Here is a 23,421-nt window from a genome sequence, read left to right as displayed (position 1 = left end):
GCGCTTTACATGCAGAAGAGAAGCACATTGTTTTCCTTTCAAGTCAAATCCTGTAGAATCTGCAGTTGTTTTGGTCTTTGTCAAGACTAGAGACAACAAAAATTAAAATCTTACATTGATACTTGCATTCTGCATAAGAGATAATCATTTTCCCCAGCCACGACACAGCAGGGTGCCCTTGTCAGGAGCTTTTCTCTGTAAATGTCACTTCTATTGAAATATCAGCAGAAATGCTGCTGATTACAAAAGCCTTTCATCATGCTGTTCCAAACATCACAGCTCTGTACAGGTGCTGTTAGTTCAGCTTAATCTGCGGTCCTGCCAAATCCCCACAAAACCTTATCCCTCTTGGACCCCAAAGGATAGCCGTTTGTAATGCTGGATAATGTGAGTCGAATCATCTTGTTGTATAGCTTATGTAAATGCAGTCATAATTTTGCCCAGATGGAATATGCAAACCTTTTCTAATTTTCTGCTTTGGACAAAATCTGATTCGTTTTATCAAGCTACGTGTTTTCTGTTCATCTTATAAGGCAATTGTATCTCTTCACAAGACTTAGATTAAATTACTCTATTCATATGGATTCATTGTATGGCTCATTGTACAGAACCTTTTTGGAACTTTTAAATTTTGGTTACAGAAACCTCAAAGGTTTCATTAAAAATATGGGTTTGGAACAACATAAGGGCGAGTAATGTAAATGACACAATGTTCATTACAGTAATTACTGTTCAAATATTACAGAACAATCATATAGAGCAAAGACAATATTCCAAGAAAATATTATTATTATTATTATTATTTAATAAATAGATAAATAAATAAATACAACTAAGAGCACAAAATTGTGTATGATAGAATAACAGGATTTCTTCTTCTTCTTCTTCTTCTTATTATTATTATTAATAATTATATTATTACTTATACCATATAATGTAAGATACTGGAAAAGTTTACCCAAAATTCTGTAATTTTCTGTCATTCCAAACCTGAAAAAAAAGCAATCCCATAATTTTTAATAAATCTTGGTCATGTTGGATTAATATGTTACCCCGTTTTAGAAAATCATGGCCATGTTGTACAAATTTGTTCCCTTGTTATATTTCATTTAAAATTAGAGAACAAATTAGTACAATGTGGCCGTGATTTACTAAAATGAGTGAATTAATTAAGTTGTGGGCCATAAATTAACCAAAATGATGGAATGAAAAGTTAATATTAGCTAGGATTTGACTAAAAACAGGGCAACAATTTAATAAAAACGAGGGAACGAATTAATGATAAATATTCTTCCACATGTGGTCCACATGTTAAATGCGGGGCTTATTTTGGTTCTTTTATGGTGTTTTTTGGTTCATTCTGGAGCTTGACAGACAAGGTCACACTGAAAATACAACAGCATCGAGATGAGTAAATAAGGATAGACTCACCTTGGGTTTTATCCCTGCTTTGTATCAGAGTCTTGAGTGCCTCGATCTCCTGAGCTCTGACTGCGGTTTGGTCATCCTTCAGGGAGCTGTCAAGACTTCTTTTGCCCTGTCCTCTCTCATTCATCATCCTCATTAGCAGCCTGCACACGAACACAGGGTACATGCAACATACAGACAAACACACACACATGTCCTTTTTTAAAAGGAAAGGACTGAGAAAATTGGAGGAATACAAAGATGGCTTTTCACAGGGATGCAGCTATTCATTACCAGTCAAGCTTCTCGTCAGGTTCAGGAAGCCATTGGTAGGGCTCATCTGAGAGGTGACTGCTATAGCGGATCTCAGCCCAGACTCTTGGCTATTTTCGTGGAGAACACTTCAGTGTAATTGCCTTCCAACTGAGGCTATATTTTGTTGCTGAGAAAATTGAAGCGCAGCACAGACCTCTCCTTCTGCAAACAGGTTTTCATTTCCCCCTGAACAAAAAAAGCAGGGAGAGTGACAAGCTTTAGGATGTAAATACCAGCTCTGCGCTGAAGGGGGATATTGAAAGTGTAGCGATTTGCCCTGTTTAAAATTGCAAGAGTAGTTTATGTGCTTCACAGAATCTGTAAAAAGTCAAGAACAAGCCAGCGTCTCCTTCCTGCTCTGTTCATTTCCACCTTGACAGGCAGGATTAAAATTGGCATTCATACTGGATTATTATTGGTGTGACTGAATAAGAGAAACATTTCTTATTATGTTGAAATTTTATATTTTTATGTAACCCGTAATACATTTTATCTCAGGATTTTTTGATGACTAGAAATGACAACATTTACTTGACATAGAAACTTTTTGTAATCATCTTTACTGTCACTTTTGGTCAATTTAAAACATTCTTGCTAAAGAAAGTATTATTTTCTTTCAAAAACACACAAACAAAAAAACTACGGACATTTGAACAGTATATATTGTGCATCAAACAATATATAAGTGTATATTTTCAGCTAACTCAGCTTGCGAACATAAATAGAAAAACAAATGTCATCAATGAATACATAAATATAAACATAAACAAATGCATAAATACATACAATGTATCATACAAAGTGGCATAGAAACAAAAATACCTTTTCTCAGAACTAAACAACCAGATAAACCAGCTAATGTTTTGTCATCAGGGAATGGTTTAAGATTCAGAGTTTACAAGCAAAATTCATCTTACCTAACGATAATCCTTTTCCACATAAATCATATTTATGTATATTCTGACCTACTTTTCAAAGTTTCCTTATTTTTTTAATGAAATAGAGACACTTTTGGCTGAGTTCTAATTTAATGCTCAGATTCTGAGTAAAACAGCACTAGCAATCAAGTCTTTCTTTCTGTCTGATTGGGCACGATTAATAATTTAGTTGAATTTGACAAGTGTCTCATCTATTCGGTAGCAATTTCCTGGGCAAGAGAAGAGAAACTGATTGATGGCCTATTGTCGGAAATAAGCGAGACCTCTTTCCCACAAGCCAGCAGTTAGGAGCAAACTTGAATCTCCTCCTAGTAAACATTCATCTCACCCTGAGCCACATCTCTCTCTATCTGTCTCTCTCTGTGGTTCTTTTGGCATATCGGTCGGTTTAATTAACTGGGATTAGAAGCCGCCACAGTGTCTTCTGAGGCTGGTTTATGTGTAGCACATCAGGGGTCCTACATGAAGGAAAATCCCATCACACAGAGCTTTTTAACAGAAACAAACACTCGGTAAAGCTACTTATGAAGTCTGAAGGCCAAGTCTTACATTTGTGATCTTTGAAAGAGGCTGGTCCTTCAGCTACTGATATAATAGCTGAATAATTTTCAGTTAAATTACATATTAATTAATAGATATGGCACAGTAGCAAGAGTTTAGCAGAAAAAAACTGTTCTCAGACTAATTTAAGCAGCCTGTAAAGTGTGTTTTATAACGTCAGTTAAATTTTATTGCAATATTATCTGTCATGCCATACATCCTGTTCATATATTAATAGCTTGCTATGAATAGTGTTTTGGATTCATTACACATACTTGGCGTCACCATATGTTTGGTGTACTGACACCACAAGCTGTCTGCGAACATGCATCACATCACTCTCAACTCACAGAAAGCATTCAGAAAGAATCATTACAATGTGAGTGTGTTTCTATTTCAGTGACGATGAAGTAAAGATGTTAAAAAATACATTTTAAAAGGCTGCTGGAAGTCATAAATACATGTTTTGTCCTTAAACTAATATGGGGCATATCAATACGCTGACAAAACACCGGCAATAAAAAAATTAAATGTGAATAAAGTCTAGATGCCCTTGAGAAATCCACTTTAAATTACATAATCCATCAAAGATTAAGCAGGTATCGAAGCTCTGCATTTCTCTCAGAATTTGCTCAGTTTCCTCTAATTTCCTCAGACCTTGAAAGACTAAAGAATAGGGAAAAGTCTTGGTCTGACGTGTCTTCTTTTGTAATGACCATTCAGCTGATTTCTGTCAAGTGTTCCAGACATCGACGGAAGCAAATTGGTGAAAATTGGTGTCTTGTGAATTTACACAATATCAAATAAAGCATTAGTCCATGAGAGAATGAACATCACAGTGTTTTTACCATGTTTAAGGGGTGTTCTAGCTCCCTTAACTATAGTAAAGTCACTGTAACACAAAACCAAAATAGATATTGCTTTTATACAACAACAGTAACAACATCAAAATACACAAATGTAAAAAAATAGGTACATTTATTTTTATTTAAACTATAATAATCAAAATTAATAATCAACACATATTTTAGTAGTAGTTGTAGTAGTATAAAGTATTAAAAAGTTTGGGGTCAGTATATACACACATATACACACTGTATTTTTAATTTTACATTTGTACATAACACATATTAAAATAAAAAATAGCTATGTTAAGATGTAATAATATTGCTCATTATGATTTGTTTACTGCATTTTTGATCAAATAAATCCAGCCTTGGTGAGCCTAAGGGACTTCTTTCAAAAACATTTAAAAAATCTCATAAATCACAAACTTCTGAACAATGGTGAACATTTAACAGACTACTTCAATTGTCTGTGTTTAGTCAGATTTGCTGAATAGAAAGTGTTTGTGTGCCTGTCACTGCATGTGGAGCTTCAAGCCTGACAGAAGTCTTTTCAAACAATGTGATTTTTTAAAACAATTGTCAATTGTGTTGATAAATCTGTTTAAATCTGTGTTTTCCCCCAAGTCAAAAATATACTCAGAAACGAAACTCTTCATGCAGCTTTGCAGTGCTTTCACTGGCAATATGAATACAGTAAAGCTGCATGGATACTGTTAATATGGGTGCCAAAATATGCACTGCTTCTGCATGTGGTGTTAGAAACACCTCACTATAAGCTGTTTACGGTCTCCAAGCAACGCACTGTAGCAACCTGTCACTTTACTAAACAGTAAAATTTGCTATAACAAGTATGCATTCAGCTTTGAATGCAGCTCATTCATTCAGAATTAAGATTTGGATCTATACAAAAAGTATAATCTTCTGATACATAAAATGCATTAAAAAGCTTGTCTGATTAATATACTAATTCCATATGCATTCCTGTATGTAATCATCTTTCTTAACCTGGGAACTGTTCCTGATGATGTGAATATGACAGCGATATAATGTAAAGGTTGTGAAAAGTCTGTTTTGAAGCCTGATCTGAACAGATCGAGGAACAGACAACACTGTCATCAAAAATAACTCTGCAGATGTCTGAGAGAAATATTGCCCAGAAAGAGCACACATGGTCTCTCCACATGTGATGAGAGAGCCTCTATGCATTTCTGTTTTACGTCTCTCTCCTATTCTTCACATCCGTCTATTTTTGGTCCGACGCTGTTCGTTATTTGTGGTACCACCTGCAAAGCCTTTAATTAGCTCACATCTGCTTCGCTCCCACCCAAATTGATGCACTTGGCGCTCCTCTACTGTAAAAGACCATCATGAAGCATAAGACCACAAATCAAAAGGCCATCAGGACAAAAGGACGCTAAAATTGCTAATACTTGATTCCATGAAGACTTCAGAATGAGATGCCGTATTAGGAGCGGGTGCGTTTTTTATCTGACACACTGAGAATGGGGTCTTCAAACAAAACCCTCGTCATGTCGAGAGAAGCAAAACAACAGGGATTAAATATAGATTTATCTGCTCTTTGTCAGCCAAGGCAATCTCAAAAACAAAAAGCAATCAATAATGCTCAAAAGAAAACGATAAATGGGACAAAACTATTTCAGCTGGAACTTGTTTCCGTTCTGCTTTCAAGTCAGAATCTGTTTTTTGCTTTGTGTTGCAGGCCTGCGCCGGAGTTACTCATGCAGCGTATGTAAAGTGGTGCTGAACTCCATCGAGCAGTATCACGCACATCTCCAGGGCTCCAAACACCAAAACAAGTGAGTGTGGAGTTTCTGTCCTGAATGATATTCACCTCTTTCAAATATTTCCAAGAGACTGTTCTCTTGATAGTCAAGGAGACTTAATGGAGTTACCATTTAACGTTTCATTTAAGTGTATGTAAATGTATGCTTCATTTAAGTGTATGTAAAGTGTATGTACATTTACAAATGTAAATGTTTCATTTAAGTACAGTAGCAGAAAAACAGAAATGAGACAAAAATAGATCAAATTTTACTTCTTACTTTTGATTCCACACATCTTGACAAATCAAACGGCAGTTTATGACATTGATAAAATATTGCAATATACAAAAAACAATGGCAATTCCAAAAATATAATAATATTAAAATATAATTATCCCAGCATATTAGAATGTTTTCTGAAAGATCATGAGACACTAAAGACTGAAATAATGACTGCTGACAATTCAGCATGGCTGTGATGAGAATAAATGATAAATATTTTAAATAATTTAAAATATAATAAAATACAAAACTGATTTTTTAAATTGCAAAATATTTTACAATATTACTGTTCTATATGTGACCCTGGACCACAAAACCAGTCTTAAGTGTCAATTCTTCAAAATTGAGATTTATACGTCATCTGAAAGCTGAATAAATAAGCTTTCCATTAAATAAGCTATCCTTTCCATTCCATATGGTTTGATAGTATAGGACAATATATATCTTGGCCGAGATACAACTATTTGAATATCTAGAATTTGAGGGTGCAAAAAAATCTAAATATTGAGAAAATTGCCTTCAAAGTTGTCCAAATGAAGTCCTTAGCAATGCATATTACTAATCAAAAATTAATTTTTTATATATTTATGGTAGGAAATTTACTAAATATATTCATGGAACATTATATTTACTTAATATCCTAATGATTTTTGGCATAAAATAAATTTTGATAATTTTGACCCATACAGTGTATTTTTGGCTATTGCTACAAATATACCCCAGCGATTTAAGACTGGTTTTGTGCTCCAGGGTCACATATGGACAATTTTAAAATGAAAAAAAAGAGATCTAAACAATCTCTTTATCTTGATCTAAACTAAATTTATCTAAACAAAATGGTTTCTGGAATGAAAATGTCAAACCTCTAACTATCTTAGAATTACAAAATCATGAGAAAATAATCCAGTTCTGCTTTTACCAAGCTATACTGTAAACTAAAGGTTATAAGCCATTTAATTATTTTTTAAAGGACAACCCCATACTTCCTGCTTCACAACAGGTGTTCATCAATACAGACTTTAAACTCTTTCATCCTTCTCTTTAAATCTCTTTTTATCCCTCATGTCTTCTCTAAGATCGGCTTATCGGTCATATTTCTTATACATAACCTGACATCTACTGTTCTGTCCTCAAAGGGAACATCAGTGGACGCAATCGCCTCAGTTATCATAGTCTGCTCAGGTCTGCTGCCTCCTGTTGAGTTCAATAGAAATCACTGCGATACTGCCATAACTTTCCACACCGCACAGACAAATCATGCAGGATATCTTTGTGTGCTGTTGACCAGTGGGATGTCTGTGACTTAAACACTATGACTGCAATTTTAAAATATCAGGTTCTATCTTTCTTTGAACTCAAAGCACAGCTTCCTAAGAAACATGGGATGCTGCATTCCCATTAGCCTTCTTAAAGGGACAGTTCACTCAAAAAAAAAAAAAAAAAAAAACTCTCCCTCATGATGTACCATATCATGCTGTTTTTTTCTCACAAAATAGTTTTGGAGGTCTTTTCCACAACTGCATCTGTCAACCACCAAAAAGATGTGACGCATTTTACAGCTATATTTGATTTGAGAGCTGCAGCAGGGAGCATTTGTAGTGAATACTGATCATGGATTAAACATTGTTTCCCCTATATTTTGCTATCAGATTACTTTAGAAGTTGTATAGATTACATTTATTTTGTAATAAATTACATTATCACACAATTATGTAATCAATGTTACAGGTAACATTTTACAACCAGGTGTCATTTATTGACATGTATTAACTAACATGAACAAACAATGACCAATGCATTTATTACACTCTTTATTAGTTAATGAAAATACAGTTGTTCATTGCTTATTCGTGTTAGTTCACAGTGCATTACCTAATGTTAACAAACACAACTTGTGATTTTAATAATGCACTAGTTAATGTTAATTTCAGGATTTACTAAGATTAATAAATGCTGTAGAAGTATTGTTCATTCTTAGTTCATGTTTACTAATGTTGTTAGCTAATGTTAACTAATTATCCTTATTGTAAAGTGTTACCATGTTACATTTATGATTACATTTATCTTTTTTAAGTTCAAGTTAAACTTTATTTTTATATAGCGCTTTTTACGATACAAATCGTTGCAAAGTAGCTCTACAGGAAATTAAGTTTCCACAAAATATTTATATATTGCAGAACCTTAATATATTTAACTTAGTGCAAACTTTGGTAATTCTGTATGTTGTCTGAGCGTTGGCATCCTCTGAGGTCCTTTGAGGGGTTGGCATTATCTTTTCTCAGGTGTTCGGTCATCTCAGATCATTTAAGGGTTGGATCCAGACTGAAGCTTCTGTAATTCCTAGTTACCATGGAATGTTAATCCTGTGTCAGAAAGAGAGAAACAAATAGAGACATAATTAGCATAGCTGCTGTTCCATCTAAGCAAAAATTATTTGTTCAACCCAAGCTAAAGAATAATAATAATGTACATTTGATCAGATATAACTGCAGTACAAGATTATAAGATGCATTATGTGAATGCTTGGCTAAAGAGATGTGTCTTTAATCTAGATTTGCACAGATAGAGTGTGTCTGAACCCCTGACGTTATCAGGAAGGCTATTCCAGAGTTTGGGAGCCAAATGTAAACAAGCTCTACCTCCTTTAGTGGACTTTGCTATCCTAGGTACTACCAAAAGTCCAGAGTTTTGCGACCTTAGGGAGCGGGTTGGATTGTAGCGTGGTAGAAGACAAGTTAGGTACGCAGGAGCTAAACCATTTAGGGCCTTATAGGCAAGTAATAATATTTTGTAAATGATACGGAATGATACGCTGCATTTTGGACTATCTGTAGCTTGTTTATTGAAGATGCAGGACAATCAGCTAGCAGTGCATTACAATCGTCCAGTCTAGAGGTCATGAATGCATGAACTAGCTTTTCTGCATCAGAAACAGGTAGCATGTTTCGAAGCTTGGCAATGTTTCTAAGATGGAAGAATGCTGTTTTTGTAACATGGGAAATATGATTTTCAAAGGACAAGTTGCTGTCTAATATAACACCCAGATTTTAGAGGATGTAACAGTGCATCCGTCTAGTTGTAAATTGTAATCCAAGAGATTCTGTGTAATGTTATTTTGGTCCAATAAGTAATATCTCTGTCTTATCTGAATTTAATAGGAGGAAATTATTGGTCATCCGATCTTTTACATTTTTTACACAATCTATTAGCTTAGATAGTTTAGAAGTTTCATCTGGTCTTGTTGAGATATATAGCTGAGTATCATCAGCATAACAATGAAAACTAATCTTGTATTTTCTAATAATATTACCAAGAGGCAACATGTATATTGAAAATAGCAGAGGACCTAGGACAGATCCTTGTGGTACTCCAAACTTTACTGGTGATAATTGAGATGACTCTCCATTTAAATGAACAAAGTGGTAGCGATCGGACAGGTAGGATGTAAACCATTTTAAAGCCTGCCCTTGAATACCAGTATAGTTTTGTAATCGATCTATGAGTATGTCTATAGTGTCGAACGCAGCACTAAGATCAAGTAATACTAGCAATGAGATGCAGCCTTGGTCTGAAGCAAGTCATTTGTAATTTTCACAAGTGCAGTTTCTGTACTATGGTGAGGCCTGAAACCTGACTGAAATTCTTCATAGAGATAATTTGTTTTGCAAGAAGGAGCACAATTGAGCAGACACAACTTTTTCTAAAATTTTAGACATAAACGGAAGATTTGAAATGGGTCTGTAATTTGCCAGTTCATTAGAATCTAGTTGTGGTTTCTTAATAAGAAGCTTAATAACCGCCAGCTTGAATGGTTTTGGGACGTGACCTAAAGATAACGATAAGTTAATAATATTGAGAAGCGGTTCTTCTGCTACAGGTAACAACTCTTTCAGTAGTTTAGTGGGTACAGTATCTAATAAACATGTTGTTGATTTAGATGCACTGATAAGTTTATTTAGCTCTTCCTGTCCTATAGTTGTAAAGCACTGCAGTTTTTCTTTGGGTGCGATGAATGAAGCTGAAATACTAGACGCAGTAGAATCTATATTTGATATTGTATTTCTGATGTTATCTATTTTATCTGTAAAGAAATTCATAAAGTCATTACTATTAAACTGTGAGGGAATATTTAGATCGGGTGGAGTCTGTTTATTTGTTAATCTAGCCACTGTGCTAAATAAAAACCTTGGATTATGTTGGTTATTACCTATGATTTTGCGGATATGCTCTGCCCTGGCATCTTTTAGAGCCTGTCTATAGCTGGACATACTGTTTTTCCACGCAATTCTAAAAACTTCCAAATTAGTTTTTCTCCATTTGCGCTCAAGATTACGAGTTTCTTTCTTGAGAGAATGGGTATAACTGTTGTACCATGGCGCAGTACGTTTTTCTCTAACCTTTTTCAATTTGAGGGGGGCAACAGCTTCTAATGTATTAGAGAAGATAGTGCCCATGTTGCTAGTCATTTCGTCTAGTTCATGTGTATTAATGGGTACACAGAGCAGTTGAGATAAATCAGGCAGGTTATTTGTGAATCTGTCTTTGGTGGCTGGAACAATAGTTCTGCCCGGACGATAACGTGGAGCCATATAATTAATATCAGTAATACGCAGCATGCACGATACAAGGAAATGATCAGTAACATCATCACTTTCAGGTACGATATCTATATCGGTAAGATCAATTCCATGTGATATAATTAAATCTAGTGTATGGTTAAAACGATGAGTGGGCCAGGTGACATTTTGCTTGACTCCAAAAGAGTTTATTAGGTCAGTAAACGCAAGTCCTAACACATCATTTGTATTATCAACGTGAATGTTAAAATCTACGACAATTAGCACTTTATCAACATTAACTAATAGATCTGAGAGGAAATCTGCAAATTATTTTAGGAAATCTGTATATGGCCCTGGCGGTCTATACACAGTATCCAGAGCAAGAGATAGGAGAGATTTATTTTGCATATCTAACAGTGTAACATTAAGCAGAAGTATTTTGAATGAGTTAAACCTCCTGTATCCTGTTTTCTGAGTAACATTGTAGTGTTTTTTTTATAGACAGTCATTATTGGAAATCAGAATTTCATCTTATAATTCTTCAAAAGCATTAAGATTCTACTAAGGTCTCTATGAGAGTGATTTTTAGGTAACCATGTAATGGAACAGTTTATTGAAACTTTGAACAAAATATATAAAAAAAATTTTAAGTGTTAAAAAAAATATTAAATATAAAAAAAGTGTATTTTTTGTATCAGTATATCTGATACATCAAGCTTTTATGGCTCAGATAGGATATAAGAGAATATGGAGCTCATATTTCTGCTTGTGGAGGATATAACCCTCAAATTTATTCAGAGCAAAAAAAATATGCTGCAGTTGCTGATATTTATATGGCAAAAAGTAAGATAAAATTCCGATAGCTTGTAAATAATTAGAGGCCTTAGAAATGTGCATTTGCATATCAGATACACACTGTAGGATTTGTTAACTAGCTTAAGCAGCAAGACGTTTTTAACCAGCTTAACCAGTCTAACTGCTTCACAAGCTAATTTTTCTTTCTGATTAAGCAGAGCAACAACAAAAAAAAATAAAAAAAAATAAGTCATCATGCTTCACAAATTCATGCTAGACTACAGTGGTTATTTAAGCAGGCTGGAATAACATGATATTTTCTATTCAGACTGAGGTGGGTAAACATTGCCACCTGTGAGCACTTAGAAACAATTAAAGTCACTTCTTGTTTCCGTCTGGCAGAGTCCTCTTTGCATCAGCAGTGGTGTTTAGTTTATCTGCCACCCCATTTGCCTCTAAATACACCCAACCACCTCTAGCAGGACATGCCAATCAACCTCGTAATGAAATAAAAATTATTTAGAGCAAGAAAGTGAAGAAAGAGAGATAGCAGAGCTCCCACTGTTTGTCCAATAACACACGCGGTTGACAGAAATGAACCCATCTTCATACGAGGAACTGTCAGGTTTAGAGCCTTGCGCTTTTTTATCGTCTTCACTTCGAGGCATCTGGCCCATTTCTGCGAGCTACGTGAGACGACTACAACCGCTTCCAGCAACCCCTAATTGCTCTTCACAATAAACCAATTGATTAACATGCCAACAGAGTCGGGGTTAGGCAGGAGGACTCCAGCTGAAATCCAAATCACTACTATCTAACAATCATTAATTGTAATTAGAGCTACATCCTCTCGTACGAGGAATCATTGACAGGCAGGAAGACTATTGATTAAAGAGGATGTTTCCCTATATTGTCGCTGCAGTGGGTCTCTGCGTATTCTGATTAAGCGGAGGAAAAGTTCATGTAAGGGTCTGTTTTGCATTAAGACAGCAAAAAAAGAGCTGTTTTTGTCTTGTAACCATCCCCCCCCCCCCCCCCCCCCCCGTAGAACATCAGCGCTCAGGATGCTGTTGTGGGAGGACAGCGTTTCCGAACTATGCCCAACACAAGCGGCTTCCTGCTACATACACATTAACTTTCTTTGTTGTAAATGAACCAGCAATCCACAGCCGTTAACATGCTTTGCCAACCTGCATTTAGCACTGAATACAAACCTTAGCAAATGGGGAATATTCATAATATAAAATGTGTATGTATGTATGTACTGTATGTGTGTGTGTGTGTGTATATATATATATATATATATATATATATATATATATATATATATATATAAAACATTTTCTTAAAATGTCCTTTCTATTTCAAGTTGCATTTGTAAGCCCAATTCATCTTACAGAAGCCATTTGTTTGGACTTTCATTTGGTTTATGCATAAAAAAAAAAAAAAAACTGTGCTGTATCTTAATGGTGGTTAAACATTGCTAATATTTCTGTTTGCCAGCAGTTTAAGCCACTTTAAATTCTGAGTTGCATCCAGTTAATGTTATAATATTATAGCATCCATTGTCCTTCAGAATGCAGACATACACTCACCTAAAGGATTATTAGGAACACCTGTTCAATTTCTCATTAATGCAATTATCTAATCAACCAATCACATGGCAGTTGCTTCAATGCATTTAGGGGTTTGGTCCTGGTCAAGACAATGTCCTGAACTCCAAACTGAATGTCAGAATGGGAAAGAAAGGTGATTTAAGCAATTTTGAGCGTGGCATGGTTGTTGGTGCCAGACGGGCCGGTCTGAGTATTTCACAATCTGCTCAGTTACTGGGATTTTCACGCACAACCATTTCTAGGGTTTACAAAGAATGGTGTGAAAAGGGAAAAACATCCAGTATGCGGCAGTCCTGTGGGCGAAAATGCCTTGTTGATGCTAGAGGTCAGAGGAGAATGGGCCGACTGATTCAAGCTGATAGAAGAGCAACTTCTTGTTGATGCACATCCAGGGCAAGCTTCGTGCCCTGGATGTGCATCCCACAAATCTCCATCAACTGCAAGATGCTATCCTATCAATATGGGCCAACATTTCTAAAGAATGCTTTCAGCACCTTGTTGAATCAATGCCACGTAGAATTAAGGCAGTTCTGAAGGCGAAAGGGGGTCAAACACAGTATTAGTATGGTGTTCCTAATAATCCTTTAGGTGAGTGTATAGTACACTGAGACACACACACAGCATCACAGAGGCCATTCTCTCTCATGCTGAGAAACACTCCCTCACACACACTCACAGAGGGACTCCAGAGGCCCGTCCCTCTCATGTTGAGACACAGGCACACACTCTAATCAGAGAAGCTCCAGGGGCCCATCCCGCTCATACTGATACTCAGCAGATGGGCAAAAGGGGTGTATTATCTGCCAGGTTGGTTTCATTATGTAGGGCAGCAGCCAAAAAACACCTGATTTCATTTTAAACTGCCAGCATGCTGAGAGATATTGTCCCAAAAGAAGAGTGCTGACCAGAACATTAGCATTTGCAGTCTGGACTGTTGCAGTGTTTTTGCATAGTTTTGGGTCAACTCTTTCTTTTGCTAACTTCACTAACTTATTACAGTTATTTAAATGTTCAAGGTCATATCTGAAATTTTTATTAACCTTTATCACATACAAAGGCACAACAAATGCTCATAGAAACTCCAGCTACTACAATGTCTTCTTTGTTTTGAAACTGAAAACTACAAATTAAAGTTGAGTCAGGAAGAAAAGGAAACAATTAAAGGCAATTGTGAGATAAACCTGCATTACACATGACTGTTTCTGTCTGGTGTCAGTCTTTTTGGTAAATCAGAGAGTATTGTTCTCTGTGGGCAGTCTAAGACTGACACCAGACCTGAGTGGAACCAGTCAAAGTTGCTGAATCATAAATGTCCAGAGTTACGGTAGTTACAATTTACTGCTAAATATTCAGCAATGGCCCATTTATAGCATGATTAATTAACTGCAGTATGCTGTGGTGCCTTGCATTGGATGCATAAAACTTCAACTTCAAAAAGTAATTTGGTCTTATTTTAAGTATGATTCATCTTCGGGGGGGGGGCATATGTTTGAAAAAGAATTTGAAAAAAAAATCAAATCTTGTCCAGTATTTTAAAATAAGTAAATAAATAAAACTTAAAGTAAACAAAAAATATAAAATATTGATGGTAAAACAAATGGAAAAGTAAAATCTAAAAAAAACTTTTATACACAAATACACAAAATAAAAAACTAGTTGTGCACCATAAAAAAAATTAATAAAAAAAAAAAAAACCCTGGAAACCCTGCAATAAGTAAAATCTAAAAATAGTAATTTTCAAAAAACACCACACAAAATAAAAACTACTTGTGCACCATAAAAACTAACTCAAATTAAAATATATTTAAAACCCCAAAACAAAATAAACATGTCAAATAAAAGCTATAATAATCAATGGTTCTGATGGCTATATATATATATATATATATATATATATATATATATATAAAACACACAATAAAAAAAAAAAAAATCTATATCTAATGATGTCTTTTCAAATTAAGCTCTGAAACTTTAGGGAATTAATGCTCATCTGTGAAGTCATTATCATATTTATTAAGATCATTTACAAAATCTCATGGTAAATTTGTCAAGTGAGCAATAAAAGATTGAAAATGTGCTTCTATTCCAGACCTGGCTTTTCCAATGCAGACACAAAGATTTTATAAAATCAGTATTCAACATACTGCCAGTCGTAAAGCATTTTTTTTTTTTTTTCTCACGCCATTAAATAAGAGGAACATTCAGCCAGAAGGAACTGCTGCTAATGTGAGGGAAATTGATTTTTGAAGACCAGGAAGGATAATGATAGCAGTCTAAAAAAAAGTCATAAATGAATCATGAATTCCCATTCAGCTGTGCAGGCTGGTTGGAGATCTGAGCGTCTGAACTACAGACAAAAGCCTAACTCAGTGTGAAAGATTCTATGGCTTTGTTAATGCACGTTTAGGTGCTCTAAATGCCTGTCACCAGAAATGCCCTCTGGATTTAAAGTAGACATTATTGCCTCTTGATTTATGGTGAAAAATGTAGAATTGGGCATCAGTGTGCAGATTAAATGCTCAGCCTGTCCTCTCTCAGCAGACAGCAGTTTGTTGATGGATACACTGACTTAAGGGATGTTTCTTGTCTTTTTCATCTTCTTTTCCACTGTTCAGTCTCGTATTACACAATCAAGCGTTCCATGAAGAACAGCAATGACAGTCCAAACTCTGACGGCTATAATTATCTGAAAAGCAGGAAGGGAACGTCAGAGAGACTTCCTGCTTTAGGGGGCAGAGGAAGAGCTGTCTCACACCCTGCCACCCCCTACTGTAGCTCGTATGTGGAATGAGCTCTCAATCTGAAGTTAAATTTTCACCTGTCACAACTGCAGGCTTCAAAAAATCGTTGGTGTTAGATTAAAAGAATAATTCATCCAAAACTTAAAGCTGCTGTCATGTTGTTCTACATCCATATGTTGTTATTTTCTCAAATTAAATCTCAAATCGAGTACATAATGACAGAACTTCGATTTTTGAGTGAACTACTGCAGTGGTGAGTTAAATGTGCATTTTTGCATCGATCTGCATCGGTTTTCATCACGATGGAAGTAATCAAGCGGTATCACGTGGCCTTGCAGACGGTGCATTTTCGGTTCAGCACACTTAACCATCAGCATCTCTTCTGCATGAGCAGCATTTAGCCTCTTGCTTATTTCAGTTTTGCTTATATGAGTTTAGTTTCAAAGTGACACTGTAGGACAGCTGATGGGGCGTTCACACATAGTTGAGATTTCAGCAATTTGCAGTTTCCAGAGATGTGAGTGACAGCAAATCCTGATGGGATGCAATATGGGTGTGTCCTTCAAAGCAAAAAAGTTGAAAAAAGTAACCTCATGCAAATGAAAAGAAACGCTTCTATCAATAACAGTGAATACACTGAAGTACACTAGTGTCATTACATGATGACAGACAAGGCTCTTTGCTTTAAATTAGATCTTTATGATTTTAAAATTTTTAATACCATAGATATTTCATAATTCTTGTCACCAGTGTCAATATCACAAAATAACTAATAATAAATAAAAAAACACTCAAGCTCACTGAAGACAAGTAAACAGTCAGCGATTAAATTAGAGTAAGAAATTACAAGCAATTGGTCAAAAAATACAGTAGAAAAAATAAAGAAATGCTACATACATTATATAAAGTAATTAAATGTATAAAAACACTGCATATTCTTCACTGTGTAAATTAAATATATAATTCTTCTTATTAAAATTACAAAACTGAATTAGTCAAGAGCAGTGAGAGATTTTCTCTCTTTTGTTGATTGATTAACATGAATGACAGGAATATTAGACTGCTGTCACTTTAAGAGCTGCCTGGATCCAATATACATGTTTACTTTCATAGCTGTTTACTTTCACTTAAGAATGATAGTCCAAAATCTCCATCAGTTGACAAATTTCGGTTAAACGTGTTTACCAGTATATCGCCCACCCCTAATGGAAATATTGAATAATAAGTCAATTAATTATATAAATTATAAAAATTTACAGGGGGAGGGGTCATCTTAACCCAAGGGTCTAATTTTATCTTTTTACTTCAAAAACTATAACTGATATTAAACATAATACAGTGTCAGAGATGGCTGTTTTCCAGACACACAAAATCAGATCAATTAACTTAAAAACTTTTTGACTGACTGTGTCTCACAATTGTTGATATTCAGATGAAATTCAACAAAAGAGTGCCAAGAAAAAATGGGGGGGGGGGTATCTTACCATATTATATTGCTTATAATAAGTTATAAGTAATAAATAACTTATATATTGTAGCCTGTAAAACATCAAAATACTCGCTTGCAATTAAAAATAAGTAAATAAATGTTACTTTTTAGTAGTCCAATACAGCCACTCTGCAACCTCTATCAGCATCTTCTGTATGTGTGAATGCTTCTTTGTTGTGCAACACCCGGGTACACTCTTAAAAATAAAGGTGCTTCAAAAGGTTCTTCAAGCGATGCCATAGAAGAACCATTTTTGGTTCCACAAAGAAGCATTCAGTCAAAGGTTCTTTAAAGAACCATCTCTTCCTTACCTTTTTATAATCTGAAGAACCTTCTTTCACCACAAATAACCTTGTGTGAAACAGAAAGGTCCTTCAGATGTTAAAGGTTCTTTATGGAACCATTTAGACAAAAAGGTTCTTCTATAGCATCGTGAAGCACCTTTATTTTTAAGAGTGTACCCAGACCTGCATTTTCAACACTTCAGGATCTAAATCGTTGTCTCTTCGGTGCACATTTAGCATACTCCAAATTTAGGGATAATGATATGGCAGATAACGAGGAGCAGTTTGATTCAAGCTGTGCTCTTACACCCTCAAGGAACCCTGTGATTATCTGTGCATCCTTCCGACTCTGATTTACCAGAATGGATGATGCAGTTACTCACTGTCCCCAGGACTGACCTCTGACCCCTGCAGACTGCCAGACAGGTTGTTATAATCAGCCACAGACAGATGATACCTGCAGAGATGAAGCTTTCAGACAGTCTTGTTCACTAGCTTTTACCCCGACCACTGACTGTCTGCTCCGTTTGTGTCTGAAGCGCAGTTGGTGGCCAGTGATAGTCTCGCTGCACTGTGACCAGAGAGCTTGTGGTACAGGTTCATGCCAGGCTGTGCTGACAGAATGTGTTAGCAGTGCTTACCCGCCGCTGGCCAGTGTCACCCTCTCTAGAGCTCTAGGGTGCACCGCTGGAGGAAGACTGCCTGGTTTATCATCTGCGGCCCACTCCACCGCGTCCTCTAAAAGCATTATGCCACTCTCATTCTGGCATCGAGGCTCGGGCCATCATTTCCTGTAGCGTCACGCTAACTCTGCTGAGTCATAGCGCTCACACCCCAGCTCTCACTCCGCCACAACACGTCAGCCAAGATGCAACATCCACACAATGCCAGTTTCAAATTCACGCACACATCTCCCTCTTAGGACACATAAAAATAGAACCATATGAGACAAGTGTTAATATAGAATAAGAGCTCCATACATATTTATAAAGGCTCTGAGTTTGACTTTTAAGAACGCATACAAATTTTGAGGGTACAGAACGAGTCGAATATGGTGGGAATGAGGAGATAAATGCCATATTCATTCTATTCAAGAAAAAAAAAATTATCATAAATTGCACAAAAATATTAAGCACCACCGTTTTCAACACTGATGATAATTATTTAAAAAGGTTACCTGAGCATCAAATCAGCATTTTAAAATGATTTCTGAAGGATCACGTGACACTGCTGCTTTGCCATGAATGGAATAAATTACAATTTAAAATGTATTAAACAGTTGTTTTAAAGTGTAATAATATTTCACAATATTGCGGTTTTACTGTCTTTTTGATCAAATAAATGCAGTCTCGGCGAGCATAAGAGTACGAAAGAGGATTAGGGCCAAGCAATAATAAAAAAAATAAAACCCTCTTGAGATTAAAGTAATTAAATTTCGTGATTTTTTTTTTTTTTTAAGTCAAAATAAAACGTTGAGAATAAACTTAAATCATGAGAAAAAAGTTTTTTTTGAATGAGTTTTTTTCTCGTAATTTACTCTCGTAGTTTGTTCTCAACATTTTATTTTGACTTTTTTCTCAAAATTTAATGAGTTTATTCTCAATTTTATTTTGAGTCATTTCTCGAAATTTAATGCATTTTTCTCAAATTGTAATGACTTTAATCGAGATGGCTTTATTTATTTTTTTTTGCTTGGCCTTAACCCTTTCCATATAAGTGACTTTTCAAAAACAAATATATATATATATTTTTTAATGTGTCAGTTCACACTAGTAAGTTGTTTATTTATTTATTTATTTTAATGTGACAGTTAATCAATCTCTTCTAAAACTCTAGAGAGGTTTTCAAAATAAAAAAAAGGGCAATATATATATATATATATATATAGGCAATTATCATGACACTATACAAATAAATATGAATTAATACTAAGTATAGTAAATATTTAAGGATAATAAATATTTCTAATAATACTAAGTATTATAAATATTTTATCATTTTTTACTTTAGTATAATGACAACAAAATTCCAAATGTTAAATTTTTAAACATGTTTTTAAAGTTATCACACTTTTTTTATATACATTTTATATATAGTTTATATTCCCCCGGAATCACAGACAAGGCTTAATCTAGTCCCAGACTAAAATGCATGTTTGAGCTGTCGCAACTGAAAATATCTTGCTCTGACATATCTTAAAATATGCCAGTGTCATTGTTCTGTGTCAAGATGTACACCTGTAATATTTTCTTCTAAGGCATTTTTGTAAAAGTTGCTTAAATATCTTTATTTAACTAAGGCTTAGTACTGGCTTAAGCTAAACCCCGTTTGTGAAACCGGGTCATTAATATACATATTAATATATCAATTTTAATTTTATAATATTAATATTATAATATATAAAAATATAATCTAGTAAATATAATGGGATTAACATTAAAAAGTGTGAAAACACCTGCTTTAACGGACACACGTGAAATTACTGGTGTGTTTTACTGAAGTGAAAGTTTGAAAAGCAGGATATTTTTAAAAAAGTATCCATTTGCTCTCTATTTAATCTCAGTGGTGTATAAAAAACAACTGATACACTAAAGTGACCTAATTTGTGATTTTCTTTCCAGCAGGATGCCTCCTTAGATGCATTGTGCTCATAAGAGTTGCACTTTAAGTATGTTACCTAAGGAACTTGTGGTCTCCAAAACACACAATAAGCGCTCTGATTTCAGTTCATTTCCTCCTGCAGTTGCAGACACTGGCTCGTCTATAATATTCCCTCCCTCTAATATTCTCCATCAAAACAGCAGGTGAAAATGGATCCTACTGCCTCAGTGTAAACTCTGCCATCCGTTTCAGTTGTTGGATTGCCAGTTGGATGTGCTCTGCAGGTGAAAGTCAAGAAGAGTTAAACACATGCGTTTGGGAGCTGAAAGCACATCCTCTTTACCAGATTCCCTCTCCACCCACTAGAGTATATGAGCAGTACAGAGTAGAAGCGTGGAAATGGAGTTGCATGATTTAGCCTGGAGCAAGGAGTGGTTTGGTTGAAAGTCAGAGTGCCTGTTTTTTCTCTTGCTCCAGGATTGCTCTGATACAGCTGTGCATATCATTTTAACGGGCCATTATGCAATAATTAATAAAGTAATAGCAGCCAGAATGGGAAAATAAACATATATAGATTATATTATTAATGGACAGAAAACTATCAAAAATACAAAATATTCAGTGGAGATCAAAGACAGATGTATGCAGGTGTAGAGACAACTAAATAGTCATTGTGGACTATTTACAAAAACTCTTTTTTTTCTTTGTTCTTTTTTATTACTACAACACCAGAAGTTGAAAAATTGGAATGTAAGCAAAGAAAGAAAGAAACATAACTTCTGGGGATTTTTTTTTTTTTTTTTTTTTTTTTTATTAAATGTAATTACTTGCAGTTTAGGGTCCACAGATAATACAACACTTGTGCGATTTTTTTATACTGCATAAATCAAATAAATTGCATAAAATATTCTATGGAAACCAGACTATTCTCTGTTTTCAGACGTGCAGTCTATTAATCAGAATCAGAATCAGAATCAGAATTAGCTTTATTGCCAGGTATGTTTGCACATACGAGGAATTTGTTTTAGTGACAGTAGCTCCACAGTGCGGCAGAATGACAGCAACAGGACAGGACACAGATAATAATAATAATTAAAAAAATAAAATAAAATAAAAATAATACTTGTACAAATATACGAAATGGACAATATGCAAAATAGCACAAACACAATATACAAAATAGACAATTCAGGATGTACAGGTATGTTAGGTGCAAATTTGAAATGTACGTGCGATCACAAATCTCGAAAGTGAAAGTGAAACTAAAAAGCGATCGTGCATTCCAAAGCAGTTTCAGTGCCCCACATATTAATAGCGGCTCCCTGATGCCTGCATTTTATTTACAGTATAATTACCCAATGATATAATTGCGCGAGAAAGTATTGAAGCATATATTTTCCCTGTGTCTCCTTCCTGCTGTGTGAGCTACTAAAATGAGCCGCACTGTGAAACAGCCAATCAGAGCAGAGCTCAACATTATTATTCATGACCCTTCCAAATAAGGTAATAACAGACCATTTCATTCTCGGGACAAATCCTAGTGTTTTAAATGGACATTCTGGAGATTTTTTGCCCTTACCTAAACCACATACCTTCTATGTAAATATCAGAGAACAATTTAAATATTGTAGATATTGATATATATAGATATTGTATCAATGCATTCTATGGCACCTTTAAAATATTATAAAAATACAAATCAAAAACAAGCTATAAAATAATATAAAACAAAAAAACAAGATGTAAAGTGACATTATATTTTGTAATTCCCTCAACAAATATAGTTTTTATTTAAGAACCAGGATTCCAACAGTCTTGGAAAACCTAGATATGTGAGAGAACAAATTCATTTGAAAAAAAAAAAAATCTAAAAATCATTTCCTAGTAATATTATCAGGTAGAAATTGCAATTTTTGAGTAAAAAAAAAAAAAGAATTAATGTGTAAAGAATGTAAACCTTGAAGAATATTTAGCTATTGAAAGCTATCAAATTTTGGAATGTTTTGAAATTATGTAAATCATTTGTAATTTTCTAAAATTATTTTAATCTATTGGGGGCCTTGGAGTCAAACAGGTTGAAACTACTGATAGATATGCATCATGCTCAAAACAGTACAAAAACATTATAGAAGTTCAAGATATTTTTGAAAACAGCATATAGGACTTTCCTATAAGACTTTACAGATTGTGCCTCTTGAAAAGCTCAATCTCAGGTGGATTCTGATTGGCTATCATTGTTTTTATTGTTCATCATCTGGAGAAAATTTGAAAGTGATTGGAAATATATTGTTCCTCTGTGCCATTGTAGTTGTGCTGTGGACGTCCCTTTTCTCATAGCATTGCAACGATTATATATCGTTATAGTTATCATCCTTGGTGTGAACAGCCCATCACACTTGAAAGCATGAAGATTTCTCTCACCTTTGAGCACAGAGAAATGCAAAGTAGAAAACCTGAAGCGGAAGTGGAGCGGAGTGATTGCAGAACACTTTGAGCGAGAAGTGCAAAAATCAGCCTTTCCAGTCCACTCATCGTCACAACGCTCCCTGCTTTTTTTCTTCCCCCTAAGTGTGTTTTCTTATCTCCTTTACAGCTCAGGAGCACACGTGTCTGGCCTGCTGTGATTACACATCCTTTATCTTCCAGGCAGGCCGGCTCTGTCCTCGCTACATCACTCGACTGGGCTTTCACCTGAGCTCTGTTTGCTCGTCAGCACACTTAAGGAGATTTTTAGTACGTGGCCATTGGTTGGATAAGTCAGTGATTTAGTGCGGGCGAGAGCAGGACTGCTGACAGTGTGGCGCTTTACTACAGACAGTGAGGACGGGGCAGCTCAGGATTCAGTGTTCAGTGACCCATTTTCTGGGTGTGACAATAATGTGAGTGAAGATACCTTTTGTCTCACCCCGTGATAAAAAAGGAAAAAGGGGGGAGGGAAATAAAGGATGAAAGGAGACGGCAAGAGAATGAGGTTGCAGAAAGAGAAGGAGGAGGACAGCAGGCTGCTTGAACAGCCGTTCTGATTGATTAGATGAGAGGTGTGTAATCGGAGCCCTTCGCGCTGATGTTTAGACCCTCTCCTCTTGCCATCGATCCCTTGGGCTGCCTGGAACATGATAGGAGGTTCCAGCTCATTGGGCTCCCTCTTCCTATGTAATCACTCTCCCCAACTGCAGTCCACTCATCAGAGGAAACCCAGATGACTAGGGCCGTGGTGGG

The 23,421-nt window shown here is 35.4% G+C and overlaps 1 protein-coding gene across 1 annotated transcript in view; it reads left to right on the top strand.

Moving 5' to 3' along the window:
• LOC306882340 (zinc finger matrin-type protein 4-like) overlaps window positions 1-5,869 on the top strand; it is a gene marked incomplete at both ends in the record, with an annotated part of 42,916 nt that extends 37,047 nt beyond the window's left edge. Inside the window, one exon of the mRNA XM_079436894.1 lies at window positions 5,769-5,869. Within this exon, the coding sequence (XP_079293020.1) occupies window positions 5,769-5,869 (101 nt within the window). The remainder of the gene's footprint in view (window positions 1-5,768) is intronic.
• Window positions 5,870-23,421: the final 17,552 nt, after the last annotated feature.

Source organism: Barbus barbus (genome assembly GCF_936440315.1).
Source record: "Barbus barbus genome assembly, chromosome: 16".
Taxonomy (NCBI): Eukaryota; Metazoa; Chordata; class Actinopteri; order Cypriniformes; family Cyprinidae; genus Barbus; species Barbus barbus.
The sequence above is the reverse complement of the archived record's forward strand: the minus strand, read 5'-3'. Positions and strand labels throughout refer to the sequence as shown.